At 43.5% G+C, this 22414-nt stretch overlaps 1 protein-coding gene across 1 annotated transcript in view; it reads right to left on the reverse strand.

Moving 5' to 3' along the window:
• The window catches only part of cyp26b1 (cytochrome P450, family 26, subfamily b, polypeptide 1), a 37649-nt gene extending 22127 nt beyond the window's left edge, over nt 1-15522 (reverse strand). The window contains exon 1 of the mRNA XM_080875658.1: nt 14239-15522. Within this exon, the coding sequence (XP_080731784.1) occupies nt 14239-14442 (204 nt within the window). The 5' untranslated portion in view covers nt 14443-15522. The remainder of the gene's footprint in view (nt 1-14238) is intronic.
• Between the last annotated feature and the right edge of the window lie 6892 nt (nt 15523-22414).

Here is a 22414-nt window from a genome sequence, read left to right on the forward strand (position 1 = left end):
AGAGGCAATGTAATAAATGCAATCTCAAAACTTTATATGGTCTTTCACGTATTTAGAAGAATGAGCCGGATAAAACTGAACCCCTCCAAAATTACCATCAACTAATAAGAGGGATATCGGTTTTTAATTAGCTGGTTCTTTTGTATTACCTCTCACAACTAGCAAAAAACTGGTGGACTCCACCTTCAACCACGAATGAAATATATCTTGAAGGCGGAGACACCAAATCATATTAAACAGCTTGAAGCGAAGGTGGGTAAAATAACCACTGGTGACATGAAGTGGGTCAATTGATGGAATAGAATTCAAGTGAAGTATGCCGTCGATAGCCATGTGGCAGGGTTTGTAAAAATATTAGAGGGTTACCTAGGCAACCAGAAGGCTACCAACCATCAGCACCAAAGTGATGCACTTTGTGTATGGAGCCCCTTTGAAAAAAGCAGCTACTGTCAGCTGCTCTGTTATGCTGCTCTATTCCATAGTGTGCTGTATTCAGCATGCTTTTGCCAGTACTCCTTGGATTTACATCTTTGCAGGAAAACCCACGACCCTAAACGAACACAGCTGACACGCAGGTGAAGCTCCTACTCCTAAAGACTGGTAACAGACCAGTTTCAATCCCAGTTTCCACCCACGATGAAGTTGCTGCAGTAAAACTGAGTCATTTTTGCAGAAACTAACAGCCATGTCATTTTGATTCCTACAGCTCAGCACGGTGTTAGTTCAGGCAGGCCAAGAAGCTAAGCTGAGCCTTTTACACGATGTCCTTGTACACATCCAGACATGCTATGTATCAATGCTCCTTCTGCAAGCCACATTTCAACCCACCTCCACCCCCAGCACCTCCTTTTCATACCACCTCTTACATCTCCGTTGTGTAATTGGTTCCTGCTGCTGCTTTCCATTACCATATCACCAAATATAAGCTGGAAATAAGAGTTGTAATTAAATCGTTTTTTGACATCAGAAAGACAAACAAGACTCAAACGGTTTCTGTGACAGAGGATAAAGATGCGACGCAAAGCACCTGCTGAACAGCAACCAATGACGATCAAGAGGTGATTGAAGCTTCCTTCTTCCTTCATGACTGCTTATTAATATCAGTCATTCATTTCTTTCTCTCGTCATCGCAACGTAGCTGACATGCTAAGGTTTCTCTGTGTGAAGTCGACCTAAATTGAGCACAGATGCTTTTGCCCTCTCTGTACGTCTGGCTGCTGTTTTCGTGCTGCTTTGAAAACTCTGATTGCCAGACTGCTTTTATAGATGAAAAATCCTGTTAATTAGCATTCAAGCTCCTCACGCCCCACTGTCCCACCCTGCCGTGTTTCAGAGTGTTCACTCGAGCTCGAGGTGCTGGCGTTATTTTATTCACACTGGGTTTTATCCTGCAAAGCTGTCCGACAGCTGCCTGATTCCTGGTCGATGTCGTCCACCTGATAGTCGGCTTAAAACTGTAGAAACCATCCAGTTTCAGTGTAGCTGGGACTGAGTTGTCTTTAAAGAGTCTATTTTTGAAGCCGCATCCATTCATTCATTCATGCACCTTTGCAAATTTTGGGGGTTTCTTTTTCTCTCTGTCGATGTGTCTGGGTACAAACCGTTGGCCCGAGCTGTTTTCACAGCTCCTGTACACTTCCTGTTTTCACTGCAGCACACACACATTAACAAACACACACACCAGGTCAACCGGCTGGCCTCTAGAGCCCTCAGGGTGTGTGTGTGTGTGTGTTTGAGTGCGTAAATGTGTGTGTTAGAGCAGGGTTGTTTTCCAAGCTACATTTTGCTGCCACATGGATGTAGAGTGGTTTAGTATGTCTGCCTGGCAGGCCTGCTGACACACACACACACGCACACACAGTCCAATTCAAAGGGAGTTCCTCAGGCAGCCAGACAAGGCTCCCTTTCACCCTCCGAGATACAGCATCAGATTGGGACGATTGTGTACTTTTTTTGTGCCTTCTGTGCGTTACGACTTCTCTTTCCATTTCTCTGTGTTTTCTTTTTAGAAACTCGCACACATTTTGGCAAATGCTGAAGGTTTTCTTCTGTCAGATTCTCTGCAAGAAAAAAGTGTGTGTGTGCTTGAGTGTGAGCATGCGCCAGGGGTGTGGTCTGGGTGACATTTAGCTTAAAAGGTGAGAAGTGTACAGCCCCCGTACCCCCACCCCATCCCTCCCTAACCCCACAACCTCCCCGCCGCTCTCAAAACTGGCCCAACACACACACACAGGGAGCAAGCATGGAAAGTTGTGATGTAATGACGCCACAGTTCTTCTGCAGGAGAACACGTACATAACTGTGCACACGCACACACAGATTTGTAAACGTAGCCGTCGCGTCTGCAATCACCCTGATTGGTTCAAACACTCTTTCCCTCCAAACTCTGGCGAGGCGAAGCAGCCGTCGCTGTAAACACTCACACACAAAAAACCCCAAACCAAAATTGGTCCCACAACATAACGGCTGATTTTACCATCGAGGTCACAGGCAACAAACTCTGATGTGAGCTGAAAACCATAAAGAGGTTTCTCTTAATGACAGTGGGCATAAAGTTTTTTTTTCTTGTTACATAGCAACTGGGGGAAGTACAAGCTGGCTATGGGAGCCGAAAACGGGTTTTATTTAATTTTATTTTTATTTTCCAGCACCGTGCAGTCAGAAGCTGTGAATAACACTGGAATCAAGCCAGAGAGCTCAGGGTGCAATCACACCCCTGCCGCCGCTTCACTGTTGAACCGCGGCCGACTTTGTGAAGGTTTTCCAGCACAAGCTGAAAGAAATTCCTGCAATTACCTGCAACGCCGTACGCCAGTTGGATGCTTTATGAAAAGCAACAAAACTGACGACATGTAGATTTTATTTTGGATCTGCTATAAGTAGCCTGCTGTGATTAGATAACACAGCTAATACCAGCGAGCATGGCCTCGAAAACATTCACAGTTGATTTTAACAAGTATAAATAACCACTGGCCACTTTTTCTTTTTTTTAGGTATTTAAAATAAATTCAGGTCCTTTATTTGACTTCTCGCAGATCATTTTAAGTGGGTTAAATTTGTTTCTTTTGGTTTAAATTAATTCCTATTTGAACTTTACTGCATATTAGCTCCATGCATTTAGCAAATGGACAACAAATAAAGGTGCATGTGTGTGTGTGGCTTCACTTAATTCTGCAAAATGTCTGAAGTGCATTCTACTCTGACTCTTAAGAACAAAATAACGGCGCTTTTGCTGTTGTTCGTTGTATATAATAATATGGAATAAACAGCAGCGGTGGGGCCTGGACCCAAACTGGTTCACAGTGTCATTAATAATTCTAATTTATTACAGTTGCCATGGCGATGCAAGCAGTTTAAAATATTTCTAGACCTTGACAAGCTGTTTGAATCCAAAACTCTCGATATGAAGGTTTCGTGACTTTTGCGGTTTGGTGGCAGCGGGCTGATTGCATTTTGTTACAGACATTTATCATGTGGATCGATTATTTCAGGGGAACATCTTTTCTAAAAAGAAGGGAATCTGGCGGAGGTGTTTTTATCATAATAATCAACAAAATTTTATGCACACTAGTCTGTGTGTGTGGTCAGTGAAATTCCCGTCGATCTTCTCGTTGTAACAACCTGTACACCGACATTTTCAGCCATTCTCCCTGTTCTGGATTTGAAAGGAAGAAGTGGGTTTCCTTCAAAAACAAAACTTTTCTCGACTTAAAAGAATTTAAAAATTGATGCTTTTTTCCACACGCTTTTTTCCATCGGTCTCACCCATAAACTCCCCGTTCACTTTAAGATAAGAACAAAAACGCTGTCGACAGGCGAACACAGCTTCAAGCTGGACCCTGAGGTGTGGTTAAAGGAGGGTTAAAATAGGAGGGTTAAAGGTTTTATACACACAATGGGAAGGGGACAGACTAAAGGAATGGCCTTGAAAGATTGTCTGTGCGTGACTACAGTCTGGACAGCGTTCTCGTAGCCGTCAGTGTCCGCTTCTCTAGAGTGCTTTTATCAGATTTTTTTCTCAATAAAGGAGAGCTACACACTCACATTTCAACAGAATTTCTCACAAAAACCAGCACAATCACAAAAGATGTCAAAAAATCTCAGTTTCCCTTCTTTTCTCTCTCTCTTACACACACACACACTCACTCACACACACTGTCCCGGCAAACCCTGCTAGCACGCCGGCCGTGCTAAAAATACCCCCGCCTGTTCTGTTGGGGTTGGCCTGGGGGCGAACCTGGGCCCGGGCTTATAAATGTCCTCTTTGTAGTGCAGTGGAAATGTCTAACAAATGAGTCTTTTATTAGGGCAAGACAAAAAAACACAGCTAATTATGTTTACTCAGATCAATCCACACACACACACACACACAGACACACACTGGCCCGCTGACCAGAGACAGTGAGAGTAAGTGTGTCTGTGTATAAGTGTGTATATTTAGAGAGTCTATGAAATATAAATATTGGGGTGATGGTTAGACGGAGTAGAGAAACAGACAGTTGTAGGAAATTCACCAACAAACCCGGGGAAGATTTTTTACCAGCTGCAGGAAAAAATGAGGGAGATGGAAGCTTTACTGTGTAAAGAGAGAAAGCAGCTGATATAACAACAGCAAATATTTCAAATTAACTTCAGGGAGTGAACCCAAACTTGATGTTTTGGGGGATCTATCAAATATATAAATTACATCTATCTTTTTCAAGGCATTCCCAGAGCAGTTGAAGGTTTCCTTGAATGAAAATGTTTGACTTATTAACTCGGTGTAAAGTGCACACGATGCAGTCGACATACACAGACGCTATACTCCGATTTAGACGTGCTCGTAAGAGTGTTGTTTTCTGACATTTCCTGCTAAATTACCAGGAAGAAAGAGTGCATCCTGAAGACTTTGGTCTAAATTCTTGCTTTGCATTTATTTTCTGTGATTTAAACGCATCCGCATTTTAAAAAAATCTTTATAGTTTCTAAATTAATGGTTAAAAAGTCGTTTTTTTCACATCAAACTCCAGTCACTTTACAGCTTTGTGTGAATTAGCAGGCTCACACTTTAAAATGCTTTAAACGTTTTCTTTAATCGAGGTGCGTGCACTAACATTTTACAAGAAAGCCGAGTATGAGCCCCAAAATATTATATTTTACACAGTGACATTGACAGAAAACATTTTACTTCGGAAAAAACAATTTGTAGTAAAGCAGTACATTTACCAACGCGAGTCGTTATTTTAAATACTTATCAAAAGAAGCTGTTTGGCTTTTGTTTTTAATTTAAAAATGTAAGTTAAATATAATAACTTGAATATTAACCTTACATCTAACAAACTTAAGAAAGCTCAGATTGAACTTGTTGACCACATCCGGCTTCAGCCTCGCCTCCTTTTTACCGTATTCTGGTTTTGCGGTTGCTCGGTTGTTTTGTTTGTTTGACGCTTTTAATCACGGCTCCTTTCAACACATTCGAGGCGGCTGGTTTCCAACAAAGAGTATGTTTGTATGGGACGTGAGACACGTCAGTAATAATATAGTCAGAAATTTCAGTATCGATATTTCTTAAAAATGAAAGCAAACTGTACATGTTAGGTTTGTCACAGCATCGATCGTGTGATGGACAGAGCTACGATTGTTCTCATTGTCTTCGTGCATTCACGAATTACCGTTTTCTGCCCTTGTAGCTTTTTTTTGTAACCCCAAAATCCCTGTGAAACGTGCATGTGTGTTCACTTTGCTAAAATGGAGCCAATCAAAATGTAGGACATTGCCTCGGTGGTGTAGGGCTGGGGAGGGACGGGTCACGCTTTCTGAGGTGCGTGCGTGCTGCTGTCATTGTGTTGGACTCTGCCGGTGGCGTTTCTCGTTAAAATGTAAATGTGTGGTTGTCTTAAGCGTTGCGCTTGCATTTATCTGTGCTGTAATTTCTGAGAGGAATGGATATCCATCAGACTTTAACTCTTTATTGTCTTTGCACATGTTTGTACACAGGCACAGTGAAACTGCAGTACGGTTGTACATCGGTGCTAAAGAGGAAGCAAGCGAAACAAATGTACGAGGAAACAACGAGTTTAATTCCCTCTAACTGAAGAAATGACAGGTACTGAGTGCCGGCCTTCACCCTCCTCTTCAAGTCTTTGCAGTTTGTTAAAAGGCAACCTTTAAGACGCAAATGACGACATGAAGCGATGTGAGGTAGCTCACGGTTAGCTTGATGCGCTAACGTTACTAGAAGTGAGAAAAAGAGAATCTAAAACCCACAAAAGTCACAGGCGAAGAAGCAAAAACATCCACAAGATCTCTGTCCGTATGATGCTTGACTGATAGGAAGGGAAGAATATATAGTCTGGAAACACACAGACACATACAAAAAACCCACTTTTATCTAAATCAAAGGTTAAAAAATGAAAAGTGAAAATGCTGCGAGAATAACTGTGGAAGTGCGAGGCAGAGGAAACGAGGTCAAAGGCTGCAAGGGAATTCCTTCTCTCTTTTCAACTGTCAATCATTCAGCTGGTGCCAGAGATACCAAGGAGCCAGTGTGTGTGTGCGAGGGGGGGTTTGTGCGTTTGAATGGTGCGATAGGTCCTCAACTTGACAATGAACCCCCGTCCCTTTGCAGTCACGCCACCACATCAGAGAGAGACACCGAGAGGAGGAGGAGGAGAAGAAGAAGGGTTAGGAATGAGGGGAGTGGGGTGGAAGAAAGAAGAGAAGGAAGGAAACTAAGGTAAGAGGAGAGGAGGAAAGATAAAGAATGAAGGTGGGGGGGTTAAAGAAGGAGGGAGAAAGTGTGAAAGGGGACTGAGCGTGGCGGAGGAGGCGGGGAGATCGGGATGGGTGCTCGTTTCAGAAAGGACGGATTAAGGAAAAAAGGGCTACGGATAGTTCAGCCAAAAAACGAGGAGAATAGAGCGAGCGAGCAGGAGAGAGAGGGAGCGGGTGGGAGAGAGAGGGAGAGGCTTGGCCCCTGACCCGGGGACATTATAGAAAGGGAGATTATGGTTGTTTAAAACTCTCTAAGCGCTAACCCCGGGGACCCGAGCTAATACCCTGACACACAGACGCACCCCAACTACAAGCCAACACAGACACCGTGTGAAAGTCCACCAATATCCTTCAGCTGATATTCCCTCTTTTTCCTTCTAAATGACCAAAACCAACAAGGACTTGATCCTCCTAGCAGCTGCCATCTGACACGTCCTGTTCCTCCATTGTTGTCCAGAGAGTTAACTCTCATTTCGCTGAGTAATGGAAGGTTTTTACAGGAGGCATCAGGCCACTTTTCTCCTGCAACCTCTGCGACCTCTGAGCCTGAACTTGACTTCGGATGCTGCGACTGGAACCCAAACAGGATCTTGTTTGCACTGCTTCTCTATCTTCTTCTGGAAAGATCTGCTTGACTTGGTCCCATTTACAAGCACCAAATAGTCATTATAGCACCAACTGTAGATCAAGCCGCTGCTGAAAATAGTTCCTAACACTTTTAGCGTTTGCTACAATGCCGTGCTCGTCTGTTTTTTAGGAGCAACTTCCTGATTTCTTCCGTGACGCTTGACAAAAAGTGGGGAAAGCGTTGTGAAAAATGCAGCAAGCATTGAGCTCTTTGGTGGGAGTTGTGCAGCCAATTTTTTAACAATGAGAAAATAAGAGAATGAAAAAACTTCCTGATCTTTTAAAAACTCGAGCTCTCTGTGACACACACACACACGCACACTCATTGAGAAAGGGAGATTAACACTGGCCTCTATACTCGGCCCAGGACAAGAGTGTTGAAGGAGGGAGCAGTGTGTTCTCGGGGTGAAAGAAGGGGCAAGGGACCTGCTGCCAGTACCTCCTGCTAATCTGTACAAGAGGAGGGAGGAGGAGGGCATGGATGGATGGATGGATGGATGTAAGAGTGAGGGGGGGAAAGGGAAGAAGAAAAATAGTGATGAAAAATGTCATTATTGACTGGGGGAAAACAAGAAAATGGCAAGACGTAGCGAAGCAAAGGCTCGAGGAGACAGCAGAGAAAGAGTGGGGAAAAAATTAGGTGAGGCTATTTTTGAAAAACTGAAATCCAGAAAGTTAGAAATGCCTCAGATATTTGAAGAAGATAAAAAACAGAAGGCTGCAGGGAAGCAGCACTACGGGTCTGAAAAGCTGGGGGGGGGGGGGGAATTATATAACGAATCACGCAGAGGATCATTAAATGCACTTAAAATGTAAAGTCGACTATATTTACACTAGACGGTGACAGGAGGTTTTTTTTCATTGTTAAATTTAAGAAAATTGAAAAAACGGAGAAAAAAATACAACGAAAAACAGAGAGGAGCTTGAACACAGTTTAGCGGGGTGTGAGAAGAAGAAGCGTCCTCGGCGGTTCAAGGGTCCTGCCTTGAATGTTAACACTTTTACCCCCTGTGTCCGCTCAGTGAACTATGTATCTCTTACCCAGTGAACATGCACTTGCCAGCTCCCTGCCACGCCACACAAGAAAGACAGAGAGAAAGAGTGGGTTTATGATCTGTGTGTGCTCACACACTGCTGTGCATGTGTGGCCAATTAATTGTGTCTTTGCATGTGTGCTACATCATCGTACTCTATATGTGCGCCTGCTGCATGTTATATGACTTTATGCACACACAGACCAACACAGCAAATGGAAAGACTCTGAGTGCGTGTGTGTGTGTGTGTGTGTGTGTGTGTGTGTGTGTGTGTGTGTGTGTGTGTGTGTGTGTGTGTGTGTGTGTGTGCGCCTCAGGACTGTGTAACCACAGCTATGCAGCACACAGCGGGCTGGACCGCAGTAATGGAACCTACTATAGATGAAGCCACCAGTCCTCACAATCCCCCCTCTGTCTGAGCTGCTTAAAGGAGCAATTCGGCTAAAAAACAAAAGGCCTCACATGTACTACGAGGCAGAGGAGCTTCGAGGTGGTCGTCTGCCGTCGGCATGAGAGAATCTTGCGTCGTATACGACTGAATTTAGAGTTTTATGATGACAATTTGTCAAGATCTGTGAATCTCTGTTAAAATTTGTACAATTGTTCCCAATTTTAAAAAAGTTTAGGAAACATTGTTTTTTTAACAACAATCTTTTTTTAAGTTTCATTGCATTTGATTTTTTTTAAATCCAGTGTTTTTTCTAGCATGTTGTGCGTCCTCACTTCCAGCTCCTTACATGCTGACGTTCGGTCAGGAGCCAGAAGCTTCATGTATTGCTCCAGCAGACAACATGACACATCCCCCCACATGCCTGGCACAGCCGTGAATAGATAGCATGGTTGCTGGTACACACACCGTGAAATGACCACCATGCCGATTAGGCAAATGAAGAATAAGCTTATTGAAGAGGAGATACGTAAGTTTTGTTCAACGCTGAGAAAAGAGGCGTCTAAACCCAAACACTGACCTTTTCCCTAACGCCAGCGACAAAGCAACAAAAGGAGCCGTATTTATATAATTCTTTTCTGCTCTGTTTGGGATTGGCTGCAGCTCAGGAGGTAAAACCAGGTCATCTGCTAATTGGAAGGTTGGCGGTTCGATCCATGTCTAGATATGCTGAAACATCCTTAAGTAAGGTAACAGGTTGCTCTAGAAAAAAATGAAAAAAGTGCTTGTACGAATTGGTGAATAAGGCATGTTGTACAAAGGGCTTTGAGTGCTCAGGTAGAACAGAGAAGCACTGCATATGAATCAGTCCATTTACCAAAGCGCTTTCTTACTACAGCCTTCATTCATCCTTTCACACTCACATTCTGATGAATGCATCAGTGGAAACTCAGTATCTTGCCCAGTGATGCTTCGTCATGCTGAAGGTTTTCCTCCACATCCACCTCCTACTTCAGACTTCTGTATTTACTTATTTGTCCTCACCAAGCCAAAGGGTATGCTGGCACACTGAAAAACGCTGCACAGCGGGCTGCAGTGAGACAATATGGACCTGACCGAGCATCAGTGTCATCCATGTAGCTTCTTAAGCACTTATCCAGGTGAGGATTGCCAGACGAAGCCAAAGCGAGATAAACCCCAGATAAGTCGCCAGTCCGTCGCAGGGCCAACATTTAGGACCATTTAGGAATGACCGGTAAACCCAAACGTGCACGTGTTTGGGCTGTGAGGAAGAAACTAAAGTAGCCTTGTTAGTCAAACCTTCCAACTCTGCACGGCTGATGAACACTTCTCAATTTTGGTGGCTTTTTCCTGCATTTATCTGCAAACAAGAATTAAAAGTTGCTTTTAAAGGCTGCTTGGGATGTTGTAAAAGTTGACTATATGAAAAGGTTGGGTTCAAGTCATCAAAGAACACAAACACCTGATGACACCAAATACCATCAACAGAAACAGCCATCACCTGCCGAGGATCTGTAGCCGTACCACCATAGAAGAAGACAACAGTGCAGGTGCAGAAGAAGAAGAAGGCGCAAGCTGTAAAAGGAGGGAGGCTGTCGTCACTGTGAGCCGCGAGAGAGTGTTTGGGCTGCAGGATTGTCATTACTCTGGCCACCGTCATTTACACTTCATCACAGCCGAATAGACAGAAGAAGGCAGGCAGAGGGTACCTCATTAGTGTGTGTGTGTGTGTGTGTGTGTGTGTGTGTGTGTGTGTGTGTGTGTGTGTGTGTGTGTGTGTGTGTGTGTGTGTGAGTTGATGTAGCTCCATCTGAGCTGCTGGTTGCTATTTTTGACCAATTATGCAAGCCAAAAATGACGACACAAAACATTTGGACCTTCCACTCTGTGTGTGCGAGCCTCATGTTCATTTCTTCTCATCTGACCCAGATTCAGTCCAGTGAGGCTGCTCCATGTACATGTTTGTGTGGTTTGTTTGTGTGTGTGTGAAAAAGTTATGAGGCTCTGACCCAAAGAAACTGCATGAAAAAAAGAAGAAAGGTTTACCTGGTTACCTAGCAACAGTAGATTTGTTTTGTCAAAGGAGGAAAAAAATGTATTTAAAAAACTTCATTGGTTCGACTTATCGGTGTTTCCGATGTTTTTGAATTCACTTCTTAGCTACCAAAATATTTTCTTGGGATCCTTGTGGTGTGGTGACCCCTAGTGGTCGTGGAAGGTAACTGTTAACGAACTTCAACCAAGTAGAAACCCAGCAACATGCGTACAATATTTCAGAAAAAACTTTAAAAGATGAAATGGGATCATTTGCATCCAGCAAAAATTGTGAGGAGTGGAGTGATTAAAACAAAGTATCCAGATCATCTAACGTGAGACAAAAATGCTACAAGTCTACGGCCGTACAGCTTCACTCAAAAATAAAAGTTTGTTATAAATTATATGTTTAAAGGTAACTCAGAATCAACATGCACTTATGGTTTTTGTACCATATTTTCTCTTCATATATGTGTGTGCACAGGAAAACATTTATGTCGATGTGCAAAAAGATTAGTACATTATTTCTGTGTGCCTGTATGTGTGTTTGTGTGTGTGTGAAGCCTCAGTAGCGCTCCTGCTTGGCACCGTAGCTCCAGAAAGCTCAGGCTCCTAATGAGAGCAGACAGGGCTCTGGCAGAGTGACCACAGAACTATTTCTAACTGCAGACTGCTTTAAAATGGATCCGTCACAGAAATGTGCTGCGTGTGTGTGCAGGGTAAAAATATACCATGTGTATATGTGTGTATGCGCATAACTTCACTGTTTTTACGCTCTCATAGTGAGAAAAAAAATTCAGCAGCAGACAGGCAGATTTACCAAATGGTGACTGTGTGTGTAGCTAAAGTGTGAGGAGTGGGCAGCGACCAACGACAGAGCTAACACAGAATGCTCAGAACCTCCAAATGCTGCTTCTGCTCTGCATGAATTGGTTCTTATGATCCCAAGTGATCAAAAAAAAGAAAGTTGAGTCTTTAAAAAGAAACCAAACATTGAAACAGGAAGGAAGTTCTGGATGATGATGCCTCACATAGCTCAAACTCTGATTGGTAGAAGGAAGATGACCACAACAAGTATGGTTGATCTCTAGGAGGAAGAAGAGCAAAACAAAAAACTACATCGCAGTAACGCAGTCCCCCAAAAATGTTCTAAGTAGCACAAAGTCAACCTCCGCAAGCCAGCTTTATGTCTGATGGCCAGCAGGGGGCAAAGTCAGTTTTAATTAAACCTATAGGAAAACAGTGCTAGTGCTTCTTCACTAAGCGCTTTCCTGGGCAGTTTATGACCTCATTGTTCATTTCAAATCATCGTCAGTGCAGCCTTTGTTGTGTTGTTATGCTCCCATTTAGAGAAAAATATGCTTGGGGGCGTGGCTTCCTTAGTACTCAACCTGAGGCTTCCAGACAGGATTTCACCAGCCAGTGAGTGATGTCACAGACATCCATCCTCTATCTACAGTCTTTGGACTGGACACGGGACACACACAGACTGTAGTGCATGCACCTTCTTTCTTTTTCTTATAATCAAAAAGATGTCTGTAATGGCTCCTGGTACACTGGCTGCTACTGTAAACACAGGACACGTATTACTGATACCAGTGCTGATACTACTACTTGATGAAGGCAGCTCACGTAGAGGAGAGCAGCGAGTCATGATTTACGAGATGAATAGTAAAAAATTTGCAAATTCCGAACACTTGTTACCAACCAAAAAATCACTCTGATTCTTACTCTCCACAATAGTTAGTTAACACAACAAAACACAACTTTCAGCATTTGGTGTTTCTTGAATGTAAATGTGCCTGCCTATGAAGCACTTTGGCTCAACTTCTGTTCTTTAAATGTGCTATAAGCTATAAATGAAACGGGCATGACAGGCAACACAAGAATGATCCTAAACCAATACCAGCATACGATTGATATTAGGATCGACCCGCCCACCTCTCCTGACTGCGCTGTTCTAAAACTTCACTTTAAGGTTATAAATCAGGTCTGAGCCCTGCTTGTGGGGACGCGGGGTCCTCATAAGTACAGACAGCCTCTTATTCCTCCTTCTGACTGACATGCCTCCCCCCTCCCCTCACCATAAACTTGGCCGTGGTTCCCGCTTGCATTCCGGGAACGCGTCTCGCTCGGTGTCAGATGTAACGCAGAGGAGCACCGCGAGTTCAAGCCCCGCACGCGGCCAACGTGCCTCCGCTCGTCGAGCCTGGCTTCCCTTTCCCTCCTGTCTCTCTTCTTCTTCTCTCTGTTTTATTAGCTGTCCCCTCAGCTGGCGCGCTCCCGGGAGTCCTCAGTAGCCGCACTCATGTGCACCCTGATCTCCTATCACTCACTGGTCCAAGTGTCTCGTTTTTAGCCTCAAACATTAAGATTATCTGCAAATTTTATTGATAAGGGTGGATGCTGGGGGGGGGGGGGGGGGTTAGACTGTGAAGCATCTCACCGATTAAGCGAACCTTCGGTAAGCTGGATCAATACTACGCATGGTGCAGGGCTTTCCTGTCGGGAACCTTTCTGAATGCAACCAAGATTTTAAAAAAGAAGAAGAAAAGGAGGAGGAGGAGAGCGTGTCCAGAGACTGCACTTTACCCTCGATTTAACCCTTTCACACAGAACTTCCCTTTTCTCATTCCTTCTCCGAACAATCAGCACAAAACACAATCTCTTTGTGGACACGAGTGTCCTCCTTCTCCGTCAGAGACATGAGTCCCCACGGCTCAGCCTGGACTCGCCACCGTATCAGATGTGATCAATAGACTGTGACGTCGCGCCGCGACTGGCTGATGCGCTCCTGTGTGAGATAATGAGGGGAAAGAAGAGTCTGTGCGAGCCACCGCTGGAGTGCGGGGAGAGATATTACAGGGCTGTAAACTAATAAAAGATGAAGCGAAACTCTTTGATTCTCCTCTGTGTGTGCGTGTTCACTGTGCATCCCATTCACGCAGGATGGAGATGAAGCAGCAGATCAGTTTTGTGGGTTTTTTTGTTTTAGAATCTCGATATTTATGAGTTTCTGAGTTAATGTAACATTGTGCATTATGGGATATGGAGTCCAATTAACAAAGGCTATAAAAGAACGAGTGTGAGGCTTTAAAAACAAAACAAAAAAGTTGCGTTCTGGTGTTTTTTAAATGAGTTTTCTCCTTTTGCAAACAACAAAAATGTGGCTGGTAAAAAAAAGGCGCAGATGTTTGCACAAATTACTAAAGATGTCAATAAAAAAGCGCAAAACGATCTTTGGGGAGGAATAAATAATTAGATGAGACTGATATCACCTCACAGACACGGAGACCGGCGCTGACCCAGATTCTGTCTCCCTCCACCAAACTCATCCCCTCTCCCTCCCTCCCTCGCTCCCTGCCCAGAGTGCGCTCTTACCTGCAGGAGCCAGTGGCAGGTCTCGCCGATGAAGGGGAAGCCCATGGATCCTTTCGGCATGGGCAGCTTGCAGTTTTTATCCCGCGTGGCCGTCCAACGGAGCTGCCACAGTTGCTGGGACACGGCGAGGAGCAGGGCCATGGACACCAGGCAAGCGGCCAGAGTGGCCAGAGCGGAGACGATGTCGAAAGTGTCGAACAGCATGGTGATGGAGAGCCCGGTGATCTCTGCGGAACTGGGGTCGACTTTCAGAAACTTTGGAGAAAGATGCGCTGAAACTTTTGTGCTCCAAAAAGGGGGCAAAGTAAATCTTCGTCAAACTTTCAAAGTTCTTTTTTGCGTAAAATAGCGCAGCGCTCTTTTTACGCGCGCTGGAGGTGTCAGGAGGCAGCGGCTGCTCTGCTCTGAGAATGAATGAAGTGTGTAAAGTTCCTTTCTGATTTCGTGGGTCTGTGTTTTAAAACAGTCACAAAGTGGCGTCTCTGTGCCTCAGAGGTGCGAATCAGGCTCGGCTGAACTGGGCAGAGACGCTACAGGTGAGCTCCCCGCGTCTTCAGGATCACGCCTCAGCTTATGAAGTGTGGGGGGGAAAGTGAAACTATTAAAACTCGCTTTGTTTTAATGATTGAAACATTTAGGACACGGAATTCTCTTGGCTGGGGTCTGTCCTGATGTTTGAAATATCATTTTTAGTCTCGTTTGTGAATTACTGACTAAAAATAAAAATAAAAAAGGGAGATGGAAAAAATTGCTGAAGAAAGAAAAAGAAAAAAATGATCTCTAAGGTGACACGTGTATTTCAAACGCCGGGACTCCCGGGGAAACGTGGAAAAAGTGAAGCCGAGCCCTGGAACTGACGAGGGCTTTTTACTTTTTAAAACTTCTCGAGGGATGGAAAGAGTTGGTTTAAGGTGAGAGAGGAAAAAAATAAACGAAAACTCTTCCAGGAATCGCGTCTCCTTCAAATAATTTTTAAAGAGAAAATCAAAAGGCGTCTTTGCATTAAAAAGTCACGTCTCTGTGGCGCAAACACGAGGAGTAGAAATGTTTAAGATCCGTGAGCGTACAGGGATGCGTGGGTGCGCAGGAGATGCTCAGGAGCTGCCGTCCTCCTTCTCCTTCTCTTACTTTCTGACGTCCACTCTCCTCTCTGTGTACCTTTCTGTTTCTCAGAGCGCTCTCTCTCCTCTCTCTCTCGCTCTCTGGCTGCCTATACAAGTCACCCTCAGTGTGTGTATTGTGCATGCGTGCGCAAGGAGTGTGTGTGCGTCAAGCCAGAGGCACCAATGAGTGTTTATATAGTGTGGAGGCAACTGGAAGGCGAATAGGCGGCCAAGGGCTCCCGTCGCCCCCCTCCAACCCAACTCTACCTCACTCCAGCGTCGGCAGAGAGACTCCCCTGCTCCCTCCCTCCGCTCGGCTCCACCTCTTTCGGGGGCACCCCCTTCTCCATCCTCCCTCCCACTCTCTCTCTCTCCCCTCTCAGGAGAAGGGGTGGTGTAAAGTGAGCAGCAAGCGGCGCAAGAGGAGAAGAGGCTCGGAGCGTGCTGGACCTGGCGGGGTGCCAACGGGAGGAAAAGTGAGAGAGAGGGGGAACAAGGCTCGCAGTTCTGACTTGTGTCTCCGTGCAGGACGTGCGCACTATAGTACGAGTCACCTGCATCAGGACTGATGAGACCTCTTTGTGTTTCTACAGAAGCGATAGAGTCCAAACTGTTAACAGATCATGTCGCGTTTGTTTTAAAACGTGATTCTCAGCTGCGTGTTTACTCTGAGACGCGTCTTTACGCGCAGGCTGTCTGGAGCGAGCTTCTTGTTTCTTTCTGTTGCGCATGTCAAAACTTGAATCACTGAGCTCGCAGGTGTTTTAGTGTCAAACAGAACTGATGTAAACAGCGTGGATCTGATGTATGCTGACTTTATTTACAGAACATCCCTTTATCCATCCCATATTCTACGCACATCCCGCGCGCTTCATCAGAGTGACAGATTAGGTTCTGTCTGTTTCTTCCCTGATATTTTTTTTTATTAAACTCGTTCCCTCACTTTCTCTGATTTCTCTCAGTGTTTGTAAAGAAATGAGTTCAAGTTTAGGACTGGGAATACTGGGAATGTTCGCACTCCAACTAAACCCTTATTCTCCTCGCGTCTCTCTCCGTGTTGTGTCCTTTCCTTGCCTCATCTCAGAGTTAAAGTTGCTGCACATCTTCCCAACACGCACCTCATCTAGTCTCATGTCTCCCGCGTAACAATGATTTAATCCCGCTCACTCAGCTGACCTTTTAAAATTGAGCGCCGGGTGGTTTATCTCTTTCTTGAGCCCCCAGAATACAGTTTCATCAATGACACGCAGGAGCGCGAGGATTGGGGGGGGGGGGGGGGGGGGGGTTGCGGGAGCTGCTTCATTCCAAAGAAAATGACTGGCTTCAATTAGGTCCGCAGACATTACCTGTTACATAACACGGAGGCAGAGTGGAGACCCTGACCCGCAGCGCGGATGCAAAAGGTCATTCGTACAGTGAGGGGGCGCGTTTTGCTCTGCGGTCTCATTGTTTCATGTCATTTATCAAACCACATTTAAACTCTGTTTTCTGTCTTTGCATCTTTAACCACACTTGTGTCTTTTTTTCACGAATCCTCTTTTCTCTTCACCCTTTCCCCTCCTTTCTTCATCTCCGAAACCTGCACTCCAGACCGAGACTCACAGAGCCAAACTCTCATTTCTCCTTTCTTTCATCGGGTCTTTCCCCTCTTGCTCTCAGACAGCGGCTTAATGCTGCCGCCTAGCGGAGGAGAATCACATGACTCGCGAGTCAGACATGGAAAGGAGTGAAGAGAAAAGGGTGAAGAGCAAATGATAGATAAGAAAAAACAGTGTCAAGTTTTTCCTTTCATCGTGAGAGCATCAAAAGTTTAGTCCTGCATCATTACACATTTGAAACTCACTGCTCAGCACACACACGCGGACATGCACTGATATCTCATAAAACATCTGCTGATAACAGGAAACTTCAAACATATGTGAGAGGACAAAATGAGTCAACCGTTTCTTGAAATCCCAATAAAATGCTTACATTCAGGCTCTCAGTATTAGCTTGAACTCATATGTAGGGCAGCAGCAGCTTTATGTCATAAACCCAAAGTCACCACAGTGCTGAATCATTTCACACAGAGATCTGATCCAATAAACTCCAGCAAGGCAACAATAAAAACAAAAATAAAAGCAGATTTTTGGATTTTATTCTGTTCTTTGCTTCTTCCTTTTATTGTGGTGTCAATGTACAGTTTGGAGAGTTTAAATGCAAACCCATCAATCAAGCAGAAGGTTTGCTGATTTGTTATTTCAAATGTCTTGATCACATTGAATGACATTCCTGAGAAGACTCTGTTTGTCCAGTTTGTTTGTTTCTGTAACTGCAGCTGTTCAAAGTTTCAGTTTCTGTGAGCAGTTTAATAAGTTCCCCAATCAGCCAATCACATGGCAGAAAAGCACTTAGGCACAAACCTGGAATGAACATTAAGAATAAAGGTGATTTCAGTGACCTTGAATGTGGCATGGTTGTTGGTGCTGGGATATTCCCACACAACCATCAATAGGGGTTAAAGAGAAAGGGCTGAAAAAGAGAAAATATCTGGTGAGCAGCTTTGTTGATCACAGGGTTCAGATGAGAATCAGGCTGCTTCAAGCTCAACACAAATAACCACTTATTGCAACTTAGGTAAGGAGAAGAGCATCAAACCTTGAAGCAGATGGGCTGCAGCAGCAGAAGACCACGCTGGATGCATTCCTGCCACCTATAAATAGGAAACTGAGGCTACAACTCACACTGGCTCAACAGATGAAGATTTGTAACAACCTTTTGTACTCAAAGGGCCTCCACAGTCACAGCCGCAGATGTGTTCAGCAACTTGTTGAAGCTTAGCCACGAAGAATTAAAGCAGTTCAGAAGGCAAAAGGAGCTCCAACCTGGTACTGGTGACGTGTAACTCATGAGTTTTCACAGCACCTTTGGCAGACGAGCAAAAAACATGATTCTCAGAAGGCAAATTAGATTAGAAAGACAAACATTAAGGCAAAACAAGTTTAACTGACATGACTATGCAAGATTTCAATTTTAATAAACACACCCTTATAAATAAACATACTATAGAAGCAATAAGTAAAAAATCAAAGCCAGTTAAAGTTGTAATAGAAAATGAAAAGGGGATAAAAACAATATTAAACAAAAAAGGAAACCAGTTTATACTGAAATAAAGATGAATATAAAAGCATGAGGACGAACGTACGCAGTGACATAAACATGCCTCTCTGCATATCTAACTCTAACAAACATGCCTGAAGGTCTAATCCACACACAGAGTTACAAATGATGCATGTTTATGTATTTGAATATAAAGTTCAGAGGGTTTAAGAAGCTGTTGTGCTGTTACTCTAACACGTGTTTCCTATTTTCACTTGTAGATGTTTTTTATTTCGCAGTTGTTTTTCACCTGCCGTCACGCCAATTTCACAACAAAACACCCGAAACCTGACCTCAGAGTGAACTCTAGATTAGAACACCCTAACCCGCATACGATTGCCAAACTGCTGAATCAGAGCTGCTTTGAAACTGACTTTAGGCTAAGTAAAGGGAGTGTCAGCACCATGGACAGAGTCGCAGCACTGCAGATTGACAGGATCAAACGCTTCGTGTTACTTAAACAGCACAGAGTTAAAAAATGGAAGGGAAAGTCCGAGCTCATGAGTTTCTAAACAGAAACAGCGAGATCAGCGAACAGCTTTACTTTTAGTCTCGTTGTTATTTCAGCCTGCAGCCAAAACTGGACCGCATGCCATCCATGCTTATTATCTTGGACTGTTTGTTTGTTTCAGTTAAAATTCAGCTTCATATCCCAAGCAGAGATTCCTCACAGTGATTATGGGCACAGTAGTGATGTAATATTCACTGCTGGCAGCACAGAGGAAACCACGATAGCACAGAAAAATGCTCCCAGCACATCGTGTATTGTTTGAGACAGATGCATGTGTGCTCAGCAGAATGAATTAAGTTTGTTCCTAATTTCAAATCTTCAGGTTTCCTTCAGGTCTGCAGGTTGCACTCCTGCTGGTTATATATAACTGTTCTGTATATCGATACATAGCTGCTATTTAAATGCAGGTTCTTAAGTCATGTGTAACAATGAAATATTAAACATAAAAAAGTGTTTTTATAAATAGGGAGTAGCTGTAGCTAGGTTATTTTGGGGAAACCTGCAGTCAGCTGAGACTGAAGACATCACTTGGTTGAGTTTCAACTTTCTGGGCGTTTCTCACCTTTAGCTGTTCCACCCTTTTTTGTGGGTCGCTTTGTCTTCAGTTTTGTCTTCAGTACCTGATGGGTTGAGAGTTCACTAACAGTTGACTAACTTGGCCGTTGAAGACCATCTCTTTTCTCTGCCTTGAGAAAGTCTTGAGTTGTTGTTTTTGCAGTGTGCTTTGGGTCATCATATGTTTGCATTTTGAAACTCTTTCTGATCACTTCTGCAGAGTTTGGCTGAATCTGAGCAGAGAGCATAGCCCAGTACACGACACAATTAATCCTGCTACACCTGTCAGCAGTCACACCGTCAATAACACTAGTGAGTTTTATCATCATTTGTAATGGAATAACAAGGAAACAGGCATCACCTGGCCCTGAAACTGCTTGTCAGTTAATCATGGTATTATCACCTCCGTAGTATTATTGATTTTTATAATTGAGCCATTTGTATATATTAGTGCTATTTCCTTAATTGAGACTCTGTAAACATATTGTATTATTTAATACATTATGTTATTTCGCAGTAACTCCTAAACAGCGATTGCAGTACTTTAGTTAAATCCCTTGAATTAAAGCTGGAAGTCTGCACTATCTGAAAGTCTGAACCCACTTAAAACCCACTTTAAAAACCCACTGTGGTGCTGCACAGAGGACAATATGCAAAAATAGGGTCAAACACATGTGGGCCTGACCACATACTGTAGGTGAGTAATTAACTGAAGAGGAACTGTGAGACCAGAGACCTTCCAATTCTGGGAAACCTCAATCATGTGAAACTGGTTTCAGTATCTCGGGGTTTTTAAAAAAAACAGCAACCCTTTCACCTCCACCTTTTTCCACACCTTAAAAGAAAAAAAGCAGAAAAACAACAACAATGGTTTCTCCTGTTAGAGTCCTATGTTTTTTAAACCCTTCCATCCACCCCAGCCTCTTCCTGGTGTGGATTTTGTGGCTCTAAAACATAATCTGACCTTCTTCTTTGTTGCCATCACACATGAGTGATCGCTAAGGTGTCTCACTTGACCACAGAGGGTCATTTATGATTAATACATGAGCAAACACACCACCCAGTAAATGTCATAACCATTTTTCTTCTGTGATACAAGTTATGCAATGTAATGATGTCACATCATCATGCAGTATTATTATATTATTACATACATGAAAATTACACATATATGCCAATAAAGAGAAAGTATTTTAAATCCAATTGATTGTCTTTGTAAAGTTTTGGTTGTTTAAAGGAGTTTTTAGAGGGGGAAGAAAATGAGTAGGAGTGCAGATGAAGTCGCTGTGATTCAAAGCTGATTCACAACTTTGTGGTGCGACTCTGATTGAACACAGTGAGGCAATGAGTGAGCAACCTTGATTTAAATAGTTCCCGAACAAGTAAATCACTGCCCTCCTGAACATCCTCTGTGGGTGAACTCATTCGCTCGACTGCGAGGTCGCGACCTCTTGTATAACGTTTCAGACTTCCAGTGTTTGATTTGGTGCTACTTAACCCCGTTAAAGCTGTTATGCGTGTAAGACAGATAATTACCCATTTCATGTGGCTGCAGCGTAAGCGTGTGTGTGTGTCTTTCGTTGTATAAGCACAGAGGCCTTATCTTTACATTCCACAGCTATGTCCATTTAAGCTTTTAACGTTCTACCTAAACACACACAGCCGCTTGCCTCAGTTAGCCCGAGCAGAAACAATGTGGGTGCGCAACATACAGAAAAGTGTGTGTGTAAGTCCTGACGTGTTTCTACTCAACAGCTATTTTCAATTTCCTCTGACCCTGGAACAACCTTTCACAGCCAAGGTGGCTTTAGAGGGCTTAGCGGGGTACAGGGAGTGAACACAAGCGCACACACATGCCGAAAAGCGAAGCGGTGAGCAGAATTTTACTGATGTGTAGCTTTATTTTAAAACTCTACACAAAACCCTTCTCGATTTAGAGTCTGTCTCTGGTATCTCCTAGAAGTGTTCACTTCATCATATTCACATGATGAGTCTCTCTTTCCTCATCACATGCACATACAGAGTTGTGCAAAACTCTTGAGCCACCACTCATGTCTTTAAATTTGTGTCCAGTGAGACAGACTTTCTTGTTTTTTTTTGCTTTTTGAGAGACTTGAAACTGATCTATGAATCATTCAAGAGTAAAAAAAGGTACCAAACACAAGGGATGAACAAGTGTCATGTCTTTGCAAAGAACTAAATGATGTGTGTTTTTAATTTGAAAAGAAGCACATATTTTTGTTCCCATTTCTTTAGTTGAATCTATGACATTTGACATTTTTCATAGATTCAAGTATAAAAAATATTGCACAATGTGTTTGGTCAGTGTTCATTTTTAAGCTTTCCCCCATTTAGATGTTCGCTGTACTCTCAATGAAGAGTTTTAACACCTCAGAATATATAAATACGTGCGTGCTTTGATGACCATTAGAATACCTTCTGGATTTTTCCAAGTGTGTTGCTATTAAAGTGATCACCTTTGCTAATTTCTGATGTGAACCCAGTCATTTTGTTCTGCAAACAGGCCTGAAATATCACAGAAACCGCTCAGTAGGCATCCAATGGGAAAAGAGTTAAAGCTTTTGGACCCAAAATAAGCAGCAAAACAATGAATTGCAAGAAAAACAGCGAAGGCTTGATTTGTAAAACTTAACATTGACCCAATATTTTGAAACAGGGTAGAGGGGAGTAGAGAATGAGACTGCAAAGACAGTTTGCAATGACCTCATTATCTCACGTACAAAAACAGAGTCGTTTCCATCACAGCGTTCACTTCCTGCTGATTAACTCAGCAATGCTTCCCCTTTTCACAAAGTTGAAGAGTCAGTCGGTCTTTAGGTCACTTTGGTAAATTTTGCCTTCAATAGAA

Source organism: Rhamphochromis sp. 'chilingali', assembly GCF_963969265.1.
Source record: "Rhamphochromis sp. 'chilingali' genome assembly, chromosome: 1".
NCBI lineage: Eukaryota > Metazoa > Chordata > Actinopteri > Cichliformes > Cichlidae > Rhamphochromis > Rhamphochromis sp. 'chilingali'.